Source organism: Ambystoma mexicanum, chromosome 9, assembly GCF_040938575.1.
Source record: "Ambystoma mexicanum isolate Mex_15411 chromosome 9, UKY_AmexF1_1, whole genome shotgun sequence".
Lineage (NCBI taxonomy): Eukaryota > Metazoa > Chordata > Amphibia > Caudata > Ambystomatidae > Ambystoma > Ambystoma mexicanum.
Genome location: NC_090931.1, coordinates 242,578,518 through 242,591,036, shown reverse-complemented (window position 1 = coordinate 242,591,036; position 12,519 = coordinate 242,578,518). Strand labels below are relative to the sequence as shown.

The window sequence follows — 12,519 nt, the reverse complement described above, 5'->3', positions numbered from 1 at the left end:
GTTTTCATGTAACTTCATAATCAAATTCAATAGACCCCTCAGTAGCCCCCAAGAATCTAACTTCCACCATGATCTATTGCGGTCAACTCGGTCAAAGGCTACCATATATAAAGATATGTGGACATGTTTATGCTGCCAAAAAGCTCTTTGATTTTATGCAAAGTAGCCAAGAACCTCTGGGGATGCCTCTAGCTTTCCAGAAACATGCTCTCAACTATGACCCTTCTCTCTCTTCCCACTTACACAGACATCTAATTTTAATGCAAGATGAAATAGCAGCTCTATGCCAAGGTGTGAAATGTTTCTGGACTCTGCATCCTTCTTGTTTTCAAATATCTGGTCCTTGAGTTGCTTGTAGAAAAGGATACTCAGGCCCCTCATTCTGTTATCATTTGAGTTGCGGCATTCTGTGCCAAACCATTATCTTTTTAGTTTTGCTGCTTCTACTTCAAGTAGGTGAGTTCCTGGAAGAAAGCCGGTGTCTCCCTTATTGATCTTGAGGTAATCCAGTATCTTTTGTCTTTTGATTGGATTGTTGCACTGATTGTTGTTCCAAGAGACTATTCTCGGCTGATCCGGGCGATAGCCCTGGTGCTTGTTTGCTAAAGAGCAAGACGAAATCTATGCAAAAATCAATTTAGTCCAGAGTATAGAACTCACAACAACAACCTTGTTAGTTGTGTTCATTGTGGTCAAGACACCAGAACTCACAGGCCAGAAGAAGCTATGAATTCAAAAGGAAAATGCAAACGGCAAAAGGCTCGTACTGAGGCTCTGGAAGTCCAAAAACGGGACAAATAATTGAGATATGACAAAGCTTGTGTCTCAGTGGTGTGGATAATGTGGAAACTAAAACGAATAGAATCTCTGCATGGAAACCACCTGCCAAGACTACCTTGAGTTCTATGGCTGACATCGAGTCACTGTGCCCCAATCCCTATCTTATTTGCCCAGCTACTGAATCAGGCCTTTGTCTGTTGTAACACACAGACCCTAGTATACCACACTCTTGAATCTCATGTCACAGTCTACTTCTAAATGGACAATGAGATCTTGAATCTCATGTCACAGTCTACTTCTAAATGGACAATTTGAACTCCCCAGTGGTGGGAAGTATTATCTGTGTTCCTGGCTGGTTTGATCACCAAGCATGGGACAGTGTATCTCTTGGATAGAGGCAAGATCGCTACTAAGCAAGAGTGAAGCGAGCTGGTAAGCACAGATCAGATCTGGGGGAACTAGCAAGTCCACCAATGAGACTGAAAAATACTTGCCCGCTGAAGAAAGACGGAACTGTATATATTGCTATAGGATAGCTAATAGCCAGGGTTAGAGTTGTTGTAATTAGCAAGTCCACCAAAGAACTCTTGCCAGGCAATACAGCTGCATTGTTTGCTGATCCAGGAGGCCCCAATGGGTAAATGTAGAGTAGCTAATAGGTGGTCCAAATTTTGAACCCACATGCAAAATGACTACAAAGAAGATCTTAGCCTGGGACATTCTCCCTCAAGAACCATAATGATGACCTGAAAATAACCCATTACAGATGGGGAAGAAATCTGCTTTCTTGGTAAAGGTACATTCACAGCCTCGGAAGGCTAACTGCTGCTAAAGAGACTCCCCAATGAGTATTTCAGTCACCTAAACAAGAGCCAAACACCAAAAGTTTCTATTGGACTGGGAACTCTGAAACCAAGGCCCTGAGAGCCACAATAGGCTTTCTCGGTAGACTAAGGATTCAGATAACTGAACCATAGCAACCAGGAAGGACAGTTTTATAAGCAAAAGAGGAAGCATGCAGACTTTGAACTGATATTGATTTTTATAACCTTTATTTCCAGATTGACAACCATGAGAGAAAGAGTCAGCAAAACAGAAGATAACTCCTTGAAATTCATTACTAGATACAATATGGATTCTATTACTATTCATCAGATTTTGAAAAAACACTTACATCTGCTTCTCATGAACCAGGATCTGAAACAATGGATTAAAGATACCCCGTCCTTCTCTTTTAGGAAAGTGCTGACACTTGGGACACTATCGAGTCCATCATATACACCACTAATTCTCAGTGTCACAATGGACTGGTTAAGCTCCAGAAAGCCTTTACGGTTTTACAAGTGTGGGACCTGCTCAATGTGTGCCCATGCTCTGGATACTAATCTTTGATTTTGATGCATAAGGAGTCTTTCATATCAAACAATGTAAAAATGGCCATACTAAGTTTGTTGCCTATGGCAATATCTGTGTATGTAAATTGGCTTATATCGGAAGTACGATTAGAGAATTGAGAATCAGCATCAGAGAACATTTTAACATGCTAAGCAGTCAAGATACCAAGTACCCACTAGCCACACACTGGCAAGAAAAGCACCAGCAAGACAATAAGAAGGATATCAGGTTCGTTGGCTTGGGAGTTGCCTCCTGTGGCATCAGAGAAGGAGACTGTGAATTGAAATTAAGTCTGCTAGAAGCGAGATTAATATGCACATTTCAAATTGTGACCAACGGACTTAACACTGAACATGAACTAAATGTGTTTTTATGATTTTCATCTCAATACATTCCTGAACTAAACACATTGAAAATTAATGATAATTTGATGAACATGTCTACCACAAGACTTTGGTACTGGAGAGAACCAGCACTGTAGCTGCAACTGTTATCATCAAAGATATTACTTGGGATAAAATATTAAGACTTGGACCTTCCAACCTTTGTCATAATATAGATACATGACATAATCTGTTATAACCATGAGTTTGGAATTCATTTTACGGTTGTATGCTCTTCAGAGAATATTTATAACTTTGAAGTCTACCCAATAACCCAATGTGAATACATGACCTAATCAGTTACGATTACTACCTTGAATTGAAGCTCATGGCTGTATCCCTTCCTATGGGAATACCTATCACCATGAAGTGGACCTTTGAGAGGATAATTACCAGTGACTGCCACGCCAGGGATAATAACCTTGTCACGATCCATTCTTTACTTAAGAGCCATTTTATAGAAGTCTCATGTATATTCAACCTAGTCCCATGTTAACAGTGGTATCTTTAATGCAACAATACTTGTTTTTTACCAATTGACATCTTAAGCCCTTAATTCGTTGGGTTAGTAGTGTACATCGCCAATAGTTCCACTGTGGACTGATCTGTTCACACATGACGTCTCACGTATGATTAGCTAAGCACATATATTAGAGAACCCACCAATCTCGAGTACTTACGAACACTAGCAACTCTCACCAAATTGTAAGCACACACATTTGTATATTTCAGGCTATATTTATTTATATGTTGAGTGTCTTCGGGAAATTATCTTAACTTTACAGACAGTCTCGGTGTAGACTAACCTGCTTACATGTGACAGCAGACATCTGACGTGCGACGTTTCACTTGTATATATTACGGGCCCAAAATGGCACCCACACGGAAAATGCTACGAATGCCAAAAGGCGATCTTTTACAAGGTCCTTACTCAGCCTGGTCCTGGTAAGTGTCCAAACTACATTTTTCACTTTTCACATGTAAATATTCATAGAGTAGGAGTCTACTTAGTAATTGGTTAGTTGCTATTTTATTTATAACCCATTATGGAAGTTTAATAATTTGCCCACCATCCTTCACTTCCGCACACGGAACGGAATAAAGAATGTCAGTTAGATACTTGTATTTAAATACTTCCCCCTTTTTCACTCTAATTGTTTCCGGTTGTGGTAAGATTGAGACATATTTCTGATTATTCCATTGACCATGTTGTGAATCCTAGATGTACTGCTACACGAATAATGGACCCAGCTTACTTCGTAACAGGTACACTCACCTCCCTTTTGGGTTTTTAACTATTACTGTCCTATCAACCTAGAGAACATATAGGCCCTCATTACACGGTAGGCGGTAAGGGTTTACCGGTACCGGTAAGGGCACCGGTACCGGTAAACCCTTACCGCCTTACTACGAGTTCCCTTTGCGGGACCCGACCTTAACGGCTGGTTTTACCAGCCGTTAAAGTAGGGTGCCGCAAAGGAACCTTGGTGCTAATTACGGTACCGCAATTTGCGGTACCGTAATTAGCGCCTTCCCCATTCCCATTATGCCCTATGGGGGCAAAAATGGGAATGGGGAAGTGCCTTGGTGAATGGGGAATTACCGCCCCCGCTTACCTTGGAGTAGGGCGGTAATTCCGCTATCCACCAAAGCGGACACGGTAAAATACCGGCGGCAACCATGGCGCTAATAGCGCCATGGTTACTGCCTACCGTGTAATGAGGCCCATAGTGTTTTCTCTGGCTTTTTCCCGCATTCCTACTTTCCAGAATCTGCCATTTGGTCATTTCTTAGGCTCATAACTGAATCAAGGGCATTTTTGGCATACTGGTAAGATGTCTGTATGCCTGGCGCGACTCGGCTCCTGGCTCAAATAAGTAATGTCCTCACAGGACTTCAGGCAGTGTTACAACTAATTGTGTGATTCATCTTCCATTCACTCCTTGAACGCAATTACTCAACTTGGAATACCCTATACACGCTATTGGCAATATGGTTTTGTTGATTATCATTGAGCCATAGTTTCACTTTTGTTGTTTCTTATGGGTCTGTCACAATTGGGATCTGTGATTTTGAATTGGGTTACACATGGTGGTGTATCCACTTTTAATTTTCCTAAAATTGTCCCTTACATTTGAATTATTCAATTACAATTCATAGTTCTTGTCATTTACTAAGCAGCCTTGAAAAAGACCCAGCACAGGGTTGAAACACGTGTTGACAGCGTGTTCCTTTTGGAAACTGTTTGGGAAGCAACGCTGATTAAACTCATTGAGTTAATAATAATATTGACCTGGACATTACTTTTGTATAATGTGTTTTTTGTGAAATGAATGTACCAACCCAGCGCATTGGTATCTAGAGTTATCTGCCATTCCAGAGAGACCCTTGCCCTGTGCCTATGACTGTTCCCTGCACATATCATTTCTGGGGGCGTAGCCTGACTTAGCTTCTTTTGGTTTTGCGCCTCTGCAATTCTGTTCAGTCAAATCAATTTTACTTGATCTCAGACATGCCTCCTGAGTCTCTTGTTTATCCACTTCACTGTAACAATGGGTAACAATAACCAATGTTATTACAGGGTTTCACATCAGAGTAATGTGTCACTAGGTGCTAAGTAATGACAAAAACAACGATGTGTATGTGTATTTACCGCAGTATCTAAGAACCGCTCAGACGACCTGTTATTTATTTATTTTTATTTTATTGAGCATTTGTTAGGCGCTCATACAACAGAATTGTGTTTCAAGGTGACATAACATTTCTGGTTAATGATTACTGGAATGCTGTTTGTTGCAATGGGCCCCATTGTTCAGTTACGTTTACAGATGGATAATACGTTTTATTAGGTTTCACAAATAGTAATAGTCAAGCTTTAAACTGTGAATTGCATGTTGGAAGTCATGCATAATGCATACTTCTCTCTAATCAAAAAGGTAAATCATGAACTAAAAACATTTCCTTTGCAAATCTGACGCCAACAGATTACATCAAGGAGCCCGTGAAATACACCGCTTTCCTTATTCTAACATTGGCCACTGAATCATGTCAATGAATGATGCTTCCCAGTGAATCTCTGGAGCAGATACAAATGCCCTTTATTATTATTATTTATGTTCTTTTATGTTTCACGTTCATTTTTATTGTATTGCTTGGCTGCCCTTCAGAACTTAAATGCATACCATAAAATGCTCTAGACTTTAGCGCATTCCCTGGGCTGCTCTTAAGCTCTGCAATATAAACTATGTCAAGGTTAACCATGAATGCGCCAGCCGTCTGCATTGTCTCCTGTGTCAGGGAGGGCAACGGTGTAGATTCAGTCGGGGCTCAGAGCACTGTAAAGTGGGTAAACCGGGTGTGTGTGTGTGAGAGAGAGAGAGAGAGAGAGAGAGAGAGAGAGAGAGAGAGAGAGAGAGAGAGAGAGAAAGAGAGAGAAAGAGAGAGAGAGAGCTTAAAGACATTGCATGGCGGGCTGATGTAGTTCACAAGAGTGTTTGCTTCCAGAACTACAGGTTTGCCAGAGAACTACACGCAGCTCCCTTTGCTTTCAAGACATTTGGCTTCAATTGCATTGGGAGATTTGCTCATGTCTGGACTAAGCAGTGCTCATCTAATTAGCTCTGAGGTTAAACATGTGTTTGTTGTTTTGTTTTTATTTCTGGGCGTTATAGATGGCCTTTCAACCACTCGACATGGTGCAATACTTCACCTGGGATGGAATCTGCTTCATGCAATTGATGTCTAGGTTTTGATAGAATTTCTCTAATCCAATGTTCAAAGACAACAGAAAACAAAGACTGGGACAGTCAAAGAGAGAGAATCTGGTCAATTAATGTCCCTCACTGAGCATGCTCTCCACCCACGCTGGCCCTTCCCAGAGTTCCATTTTCTGTTTTGCATAAGCTATTGAGCACCCAATGATTCTGAGCGATTGGCTTGACATATCATGTGTACAGCACCCCTACTTTTTTACATGAACATTCAGGATGTTTCTTACATGAACCTGGGCCTGGTGCACTATACAAATAAATAAAATACAAAAATAAAATACAAATACAAATTAGGGTATATTACGCTACCTTCCTCTGGAATCCTCAGGTGCTTCACGTTGCTGTCTTGTCCATAGACCTTTCCCGCATAGGGCTGAATCTTGAACTCATATCTGTGGCCTCTCCTCAAAGCAGGGATAATGGTGCTGTGCTCTGTCGCTTTGGGAAAGTTCCACTCTGTCCATTTTGTGCCAGGAGGCCCGAGCAAGCGGTAAAAGGCACTGTAGCCTTCAACAAAGATAGAAGGAGCCATCACCTGCAGGAAAATTACAGTCCTCAATAAAATAGTAACAGGCTCGAAAATGATTAAAAAAACAACACGTTATGCTCTTTCACACAGGCAACCATGCAACTTTTCAACTTGTTTCCTTATCAAGGATACGAAAATATGAATAATAATCAAAATACATATTGGCTCATTAGTTTTGGTTATTAAACGGCACCACCTATAAGCCAAAACTATTGCATTAGGGTACAGCTAGGGGGAGATGGCATGTGAGGAGGGACACACAGCTTGCAGGTGTTGGTTGGTTATTTACCCACCCATTGACTGCCCATGGCCATTTCTGCCCACTTCCTGCCCCAACCAGACCAAAACACATCCTAATGGGATATCTGCAGGCAAGGTTTATCAAGACGTAGCATCAAACCCTCCACTGGAAGTGCCTGACAGTATTATTTCAAAGCAGTGTACTGAGCGTCAATGGCTTAATTGGAGCTGTAAACGTGCTACTGGTTTAATAAATATGCCTACAGTCACCTGATTTATAAGCTGCATGCATGTCCTACACTGAAGTCCTGTTAAAAGCAAGCATTGACAAAGCCACAGATTTTGGCTTCCATATAGGTACAAGATAGGCAGTTGCCAGGCACTGCTATTATATGCCTAGGTGCTTGCACCATTTTGCAGCTGCTACCATTAACAGTTAGTACCATTATGGCAGTGGTTGGGAAATGCCTTTCACATGCTTGCCCAAAAGCCAAAACTGTTGGCATTGCCAATGCTTATTTTACTTGATCTTAACCATAGTGTTAGATCAGTTCTTCAACTAAGCAGGATTAAGTTCCCCTTGAGCCTTGCAATGCCAATGATCTAACACTTATCTTCCCAGCTGCCCCTGGTCAGCAGCCACAGCAAGTCATGATCAAACATGTTCCTATTGAATGGAATACTTTTTCCTTTTTTTTACAGTGCATCCTTTTTTTTTAAAGTAACTAAACTGCTTTTTGGAAGCCCACATCTGCACCCCCAGAATATGACTAAAACTGGAACCCTGCAATGTTCACTTTTCCCGATGACTGATACGATTTTCACACCGTTATACTGGTGTCCAGTTCTTGTTTTTACTAACCAAATATTTGCAGCACCAATTACTCAGAAATCATGATATAGCTGAACTATGCTCTAGACTGACGAGTCAATTTCTAAGTGTTTTTGTACCTGTAAAGGATCAACTCTTGATTCGCCCCTTAACATTATTCTATATATATCGCTATAAGAGCAAGGACACCCAATGCACAATACTCCATCCCCTCTCCTTAACAAGTGCATTATCTTTATCTCACTTCTCCTGTCTCCTCTACTCTTATCTGTCCACTCTATCATGTCTCCTCTACTCTTACCTGTCCACTCTATCAACACTTGCTGCGCTCGTCGGCACACGACAAATCACCTATCAACTCCGGCTTGATATTCCTACTCTCGCAGCAGCAGTCATGCTTCCGAGGGTAACTCAGGTCTATGCCCTTCAAATTCCACATTGCATAGTCCTAGGGGCGTAATGAGCTGAGATGCTACCAAGGAGTGTCAGCGTTTTTTGTCTTAAATTAAAATGTGGGCCTAATGAGGAAATTAAGTTCAGGTATATGGTGCATTGTATTTACTTTACTTTTGATCCCTTAAGAAGAGTTTAAGGGGGAAGCAACATAATAACAGAAAGCATTCTAAACAATTAGTTGATGCAAGGACAAAATATGAATGGTTTAATACCCTCCACTTATTTATTTATTTATTGTTGTATAAAGTGCCCAAATACAAACACGGTCGCTTTATAGCACCTACCTTGGTGACAGAGGATGAACACTTTGGGCCTGATTCACAGAAGCATTTTTTAATGGTGCAATCCCATAGGAAAATGCTCTGTGAATCAGGCCCTCTATTAGGAAGTACAGGTTGAAGAGATATATTATCCACATCCATTTTTTGTTATTGGTATTTGTATTTTTCTGAAGACTAGGGATGTCAATTTCAAACAGAAATGACTTGCAATAACACATTTACAGATGGTGGAGGTATTTTATAAAGGTGTATAAAAGTGAGGCATATACCAGAGACAAAACAATATATATATATTACACAGCCACAGTAGTGGCTGTGTATTTATGGCTAAGTTGCTAATCCCATAGGAAGTGCACTTTTTGGGCAGTTTATAACTTCGATCCCCCTGGACTAATCCTCACCAATCTTTGCAAAAAAAAGTATATGGCCCACTCTTATTTTTTTTGTGCAAAGTTTGGTGAGGTTTGGTCCAGGGGGAGCAAAGTTATAGCAGGGGTCCCAAAATGTCTTTTTTTCCCATATACTTAATGGGGAAAAAACTCACGCCTACAGAACAAACCGCTGGACGGTTTTTCACCAAATTTGCGGCAGGAGCAGCGGCTTGGTCCCGAAAGCATGCTTTTGTAAATTTGGTGACAATCCGTCCAGTAGTTGTTTTTAAAATGACCAAAAAATAGGTCACGTTCGCAGACACACGACGTGTTCGCTGATTGGATAGTGAAGAGGGTGAAGTCCGTCAGATTTTTTGGAAACGCCCGCCATCTTGGATTTGCAGACAGTGGCTGGTGTCCGCGGACATCGCGGTAAAAACATATTAGAAAACACAACATTGCACTTGTCAAACTTATCAAATAATCTCTGGGGAGGTGAGGGGTGATGAGGATGGGATGGGATATGGCTGCAAGAAGCAAAAAAGACGGGTGTTTTTTTGCCGTGAAAGTCCGGGAACAGTTCGGAGGTTTGCGAACAATCCTGTAAGTTCGTGGACACCTCAGCATTACAGGGTTGGTGAAATGCCGTTCTTGGATAGCTTATAACTTTGGCGCCACTTAATGGAACTGCATGAAAATGTGCATGTATATTTCCGAGCTGATTCTGAGTGAGTATACATAGTTTGGTGGGATTGTGTCATGAGGGGGCAAAATTAGAGGGGGGTCCCAAAATGATGTAAAGGCTTATAAATGAGGTGCCATTTGACGAATCTACACTTAATTTGGAAAACTGAAAATATATTTACATATGAATGTTTTTACAAAGTTTGGTGGGATTTTGTGAAGAGGGGGCAAAATTGGAAGGGGTCCCAAAATAATGTAAAGGCTTATGAATGAGGTGCCATTTGATGAACCTACACTTCATTTGGCAAACTGATAATAGATCCAGATATACATGTTTTTGCAAAGTTTGGTGGGATTCTGACAAGAGGGAGCAAAATTAGAGTAGGGGTCCCAAAATATTGTAAAGACTTCACAAAGGTTTGCAAAAAGATTATGGATCTAGATATAGATGTTTTCGTAAAGTCTGAATGGATTTTGTCAAGTGGGGGCTAGGTTATATGATGATTGTATGTGCATCCATTTGACACTTTTGAAAAAATAAAACATGGGTGGATTTCCAGCAGACTTGCCTAAGGAGCATTGGCAAGGACCTGAAAGCATGGTTTTGCAAATGTGCCAGTGTTTTATTATTTGACAAGTGTCATAATATAGCTACAAAAAATAGCGCTATATCTATAGTGACTGAGGGGTAGTCTGTGGCCATGGGCAGTGGATATATTGTCCGGGTCATGGAATAAGGTCATGATCCGGACAATCTGGCTACTGGCCATGCCCACAAGGGAAAAAACATTGGATTAAAGTGGCCATGTCCACCTGGGGCTGGCTTTGTGGTAAAGTTATTCGAAATTAGGATAAATCTGAAAGGGACGAAAAATGTGCTTGTGGTAATATGGTCATTGGGTTCTCTTTTTGCCTTCTGCAGGCTGCCATGGAAAGCGAAGAAGGGCCCTGATGGAACCCTCGCCTTCCCTTTCCATGGTGGCCATCTTGGAAAAGTATTTTCCTTCCTACACCGGGATGCCGTAGGTGTCCCGGTGTAGGAAGAAAAATCCTCTTTTTAGCACCCCGGGTTCCCGCTTTGGGAACATAGGGTGCTAATGGCCTTCATCCCCCATTACAGGGGCTGGAATGGGGGTTAATGGTCCAGAGTCCTCGTTATCCACCCTCGCTTCGCTTGGGCTGATAACTTGGGCTGCTCGGCTGGTATCCACCGTTCCAGTCCCTGCAATGGAGGATGAACCCCACAATATTCCCATTAGCATAACACAAAATGCAAATGGAAATGCTGGAAAATCTAATTGAGTCTATGTACTTTACTGAGAAATATAAAGTAGATGGAGTCTTTACATTATTTTTTTAGTTCTATTTTTTAACTGTGAAAGGTGGTTCCTAAAGGAATATGTCTTTTGTTGTTTTTGGAAGGTTTAAAAAGGTGGGGAGGGAAATGAGGTAAGAGGAACCAAACACTAATATGGAGGGGTAGTTGGACAAGGGAAAATGTTGCATGTGTTTTATAAAATGTTGCACGTGTGTTGTTTCTATGGTAGGGGGCATTGTTTCTCGTGCTCCTTGATTACAGCAGTGGTAGTGGCTCTTAGGGAGGAGGGATGGCATTATCTGATGCCAATATAAGATAAATAGCAGTTTTGCTAGAAGTATGTACTGTGTACTAGATTGTTAGTGGATAATGAGTAGGAATATGTGTTGGAGGTGTGCAAGGAAAATTTTGAAGTTGAAAGTTCCTAGATCAGTACAAAATGCAGTTCGCGAAGCAGAGATCTTATCGTGAAGTGCGGACGGGTTCTCAGACACGTCATCATGCTGCATGCCATCGTATGGTCATGTGACACTGTCCGGAACTCCGCTATGAAGTAAGATGTTCGTAGACGTCTACGGATGCAAAGCTAGTTGAATTAGTTGCAAAAAGTGTATAGAAGTGTTAAAAATGATTCCAGAAGGTGGGAAATGGCAGAGTTTTAAGTTGACACTTTGTAAATGGGACACAAATATTGTTATATTGGGTAAGTATGATATTAGTAAGTTGAAGGAAAATAGCATGCACTAATAAAAACCTAGGAAATTCAATGAAAAAACTTTCTTAAAGCGACATTATGGTTAAGTTGCAGTAATAAAAACCTATCAAATTCAATGAAACATCTTTTTTAAATGGACGTTATGGTTTCAAGTAAAACCGAAAAACCCCAGAAATTCGCCAGCAGAGATCTTATTGTGAAGTGCGGACGGGTTCTCGGACACATCATTATGCCGCGCGCCAGCGTATGGTCATGTGGCACTGTCCGGAACGTCCGCTATGAAGTCAGATGTTCGTAGACGTCTACGGATGCAAAACTAGTTGAAATAGTTGCAAAAAGTGTATGGAAGTGTTAAAAATTATTACAGAAGGTGGGAAATGGCAGAGTTTTAAGGTGACACTTTGTAAACTGGACACAAACATTGCTATATCAGGTAAGTATGATATTAGTAAGTTGTAGGAAAATAGCTTGTACTGGTAAAAACCTATGAAATTCACTGAAAAACTTTGTTAAAGGGGCGTTATGGTTAAGTTGCACTAATAAAACCTTTGAAATTCACAGAAAAAAACTTTGTTAAAGGGACGTTATGATTATGTTGGACTTAAAAAAAACTATGAAATTCAAAGAAAAAACTTTGTTAAAGGGACGTTATGGTTTCAGGTAAAATCGAAAAACCCCAGAAATTTGCCAGTTATGGTAAGCTAAACAACCATAATTCGTGCCACCACCGTGCACTGATAAGACTAACACCCAGGACATCAAAGA

At 40.9% G+C, this 12,519-nt stretch overlaps 1 protein-coding gene across 2 annotated transcripts in view; it reads right to left on the bottom strand.

Annotated features, from left to right (window-relative positions):
- ROBO4 (roundabout guidance receptor 4) overlaps positions 1-12,519 on the bottom strand; it is a 969,314-nt gene that overhangs the window by 583,841 nt on the left and 372,954 nt on the right. For both annotated transcript variants that reach the window (XM_069614539.1, XM_069614540.1), the window contains exon 8: positions 6,638-6,863. In XM_069614539.1, coding sequence (XP_069470640.1) covers positions 6,638-6,863 — 226 coding nt within the window. The remainder of the gene's footprint in view (positions 1-6,637; positions 6,864-12,519) is intronic.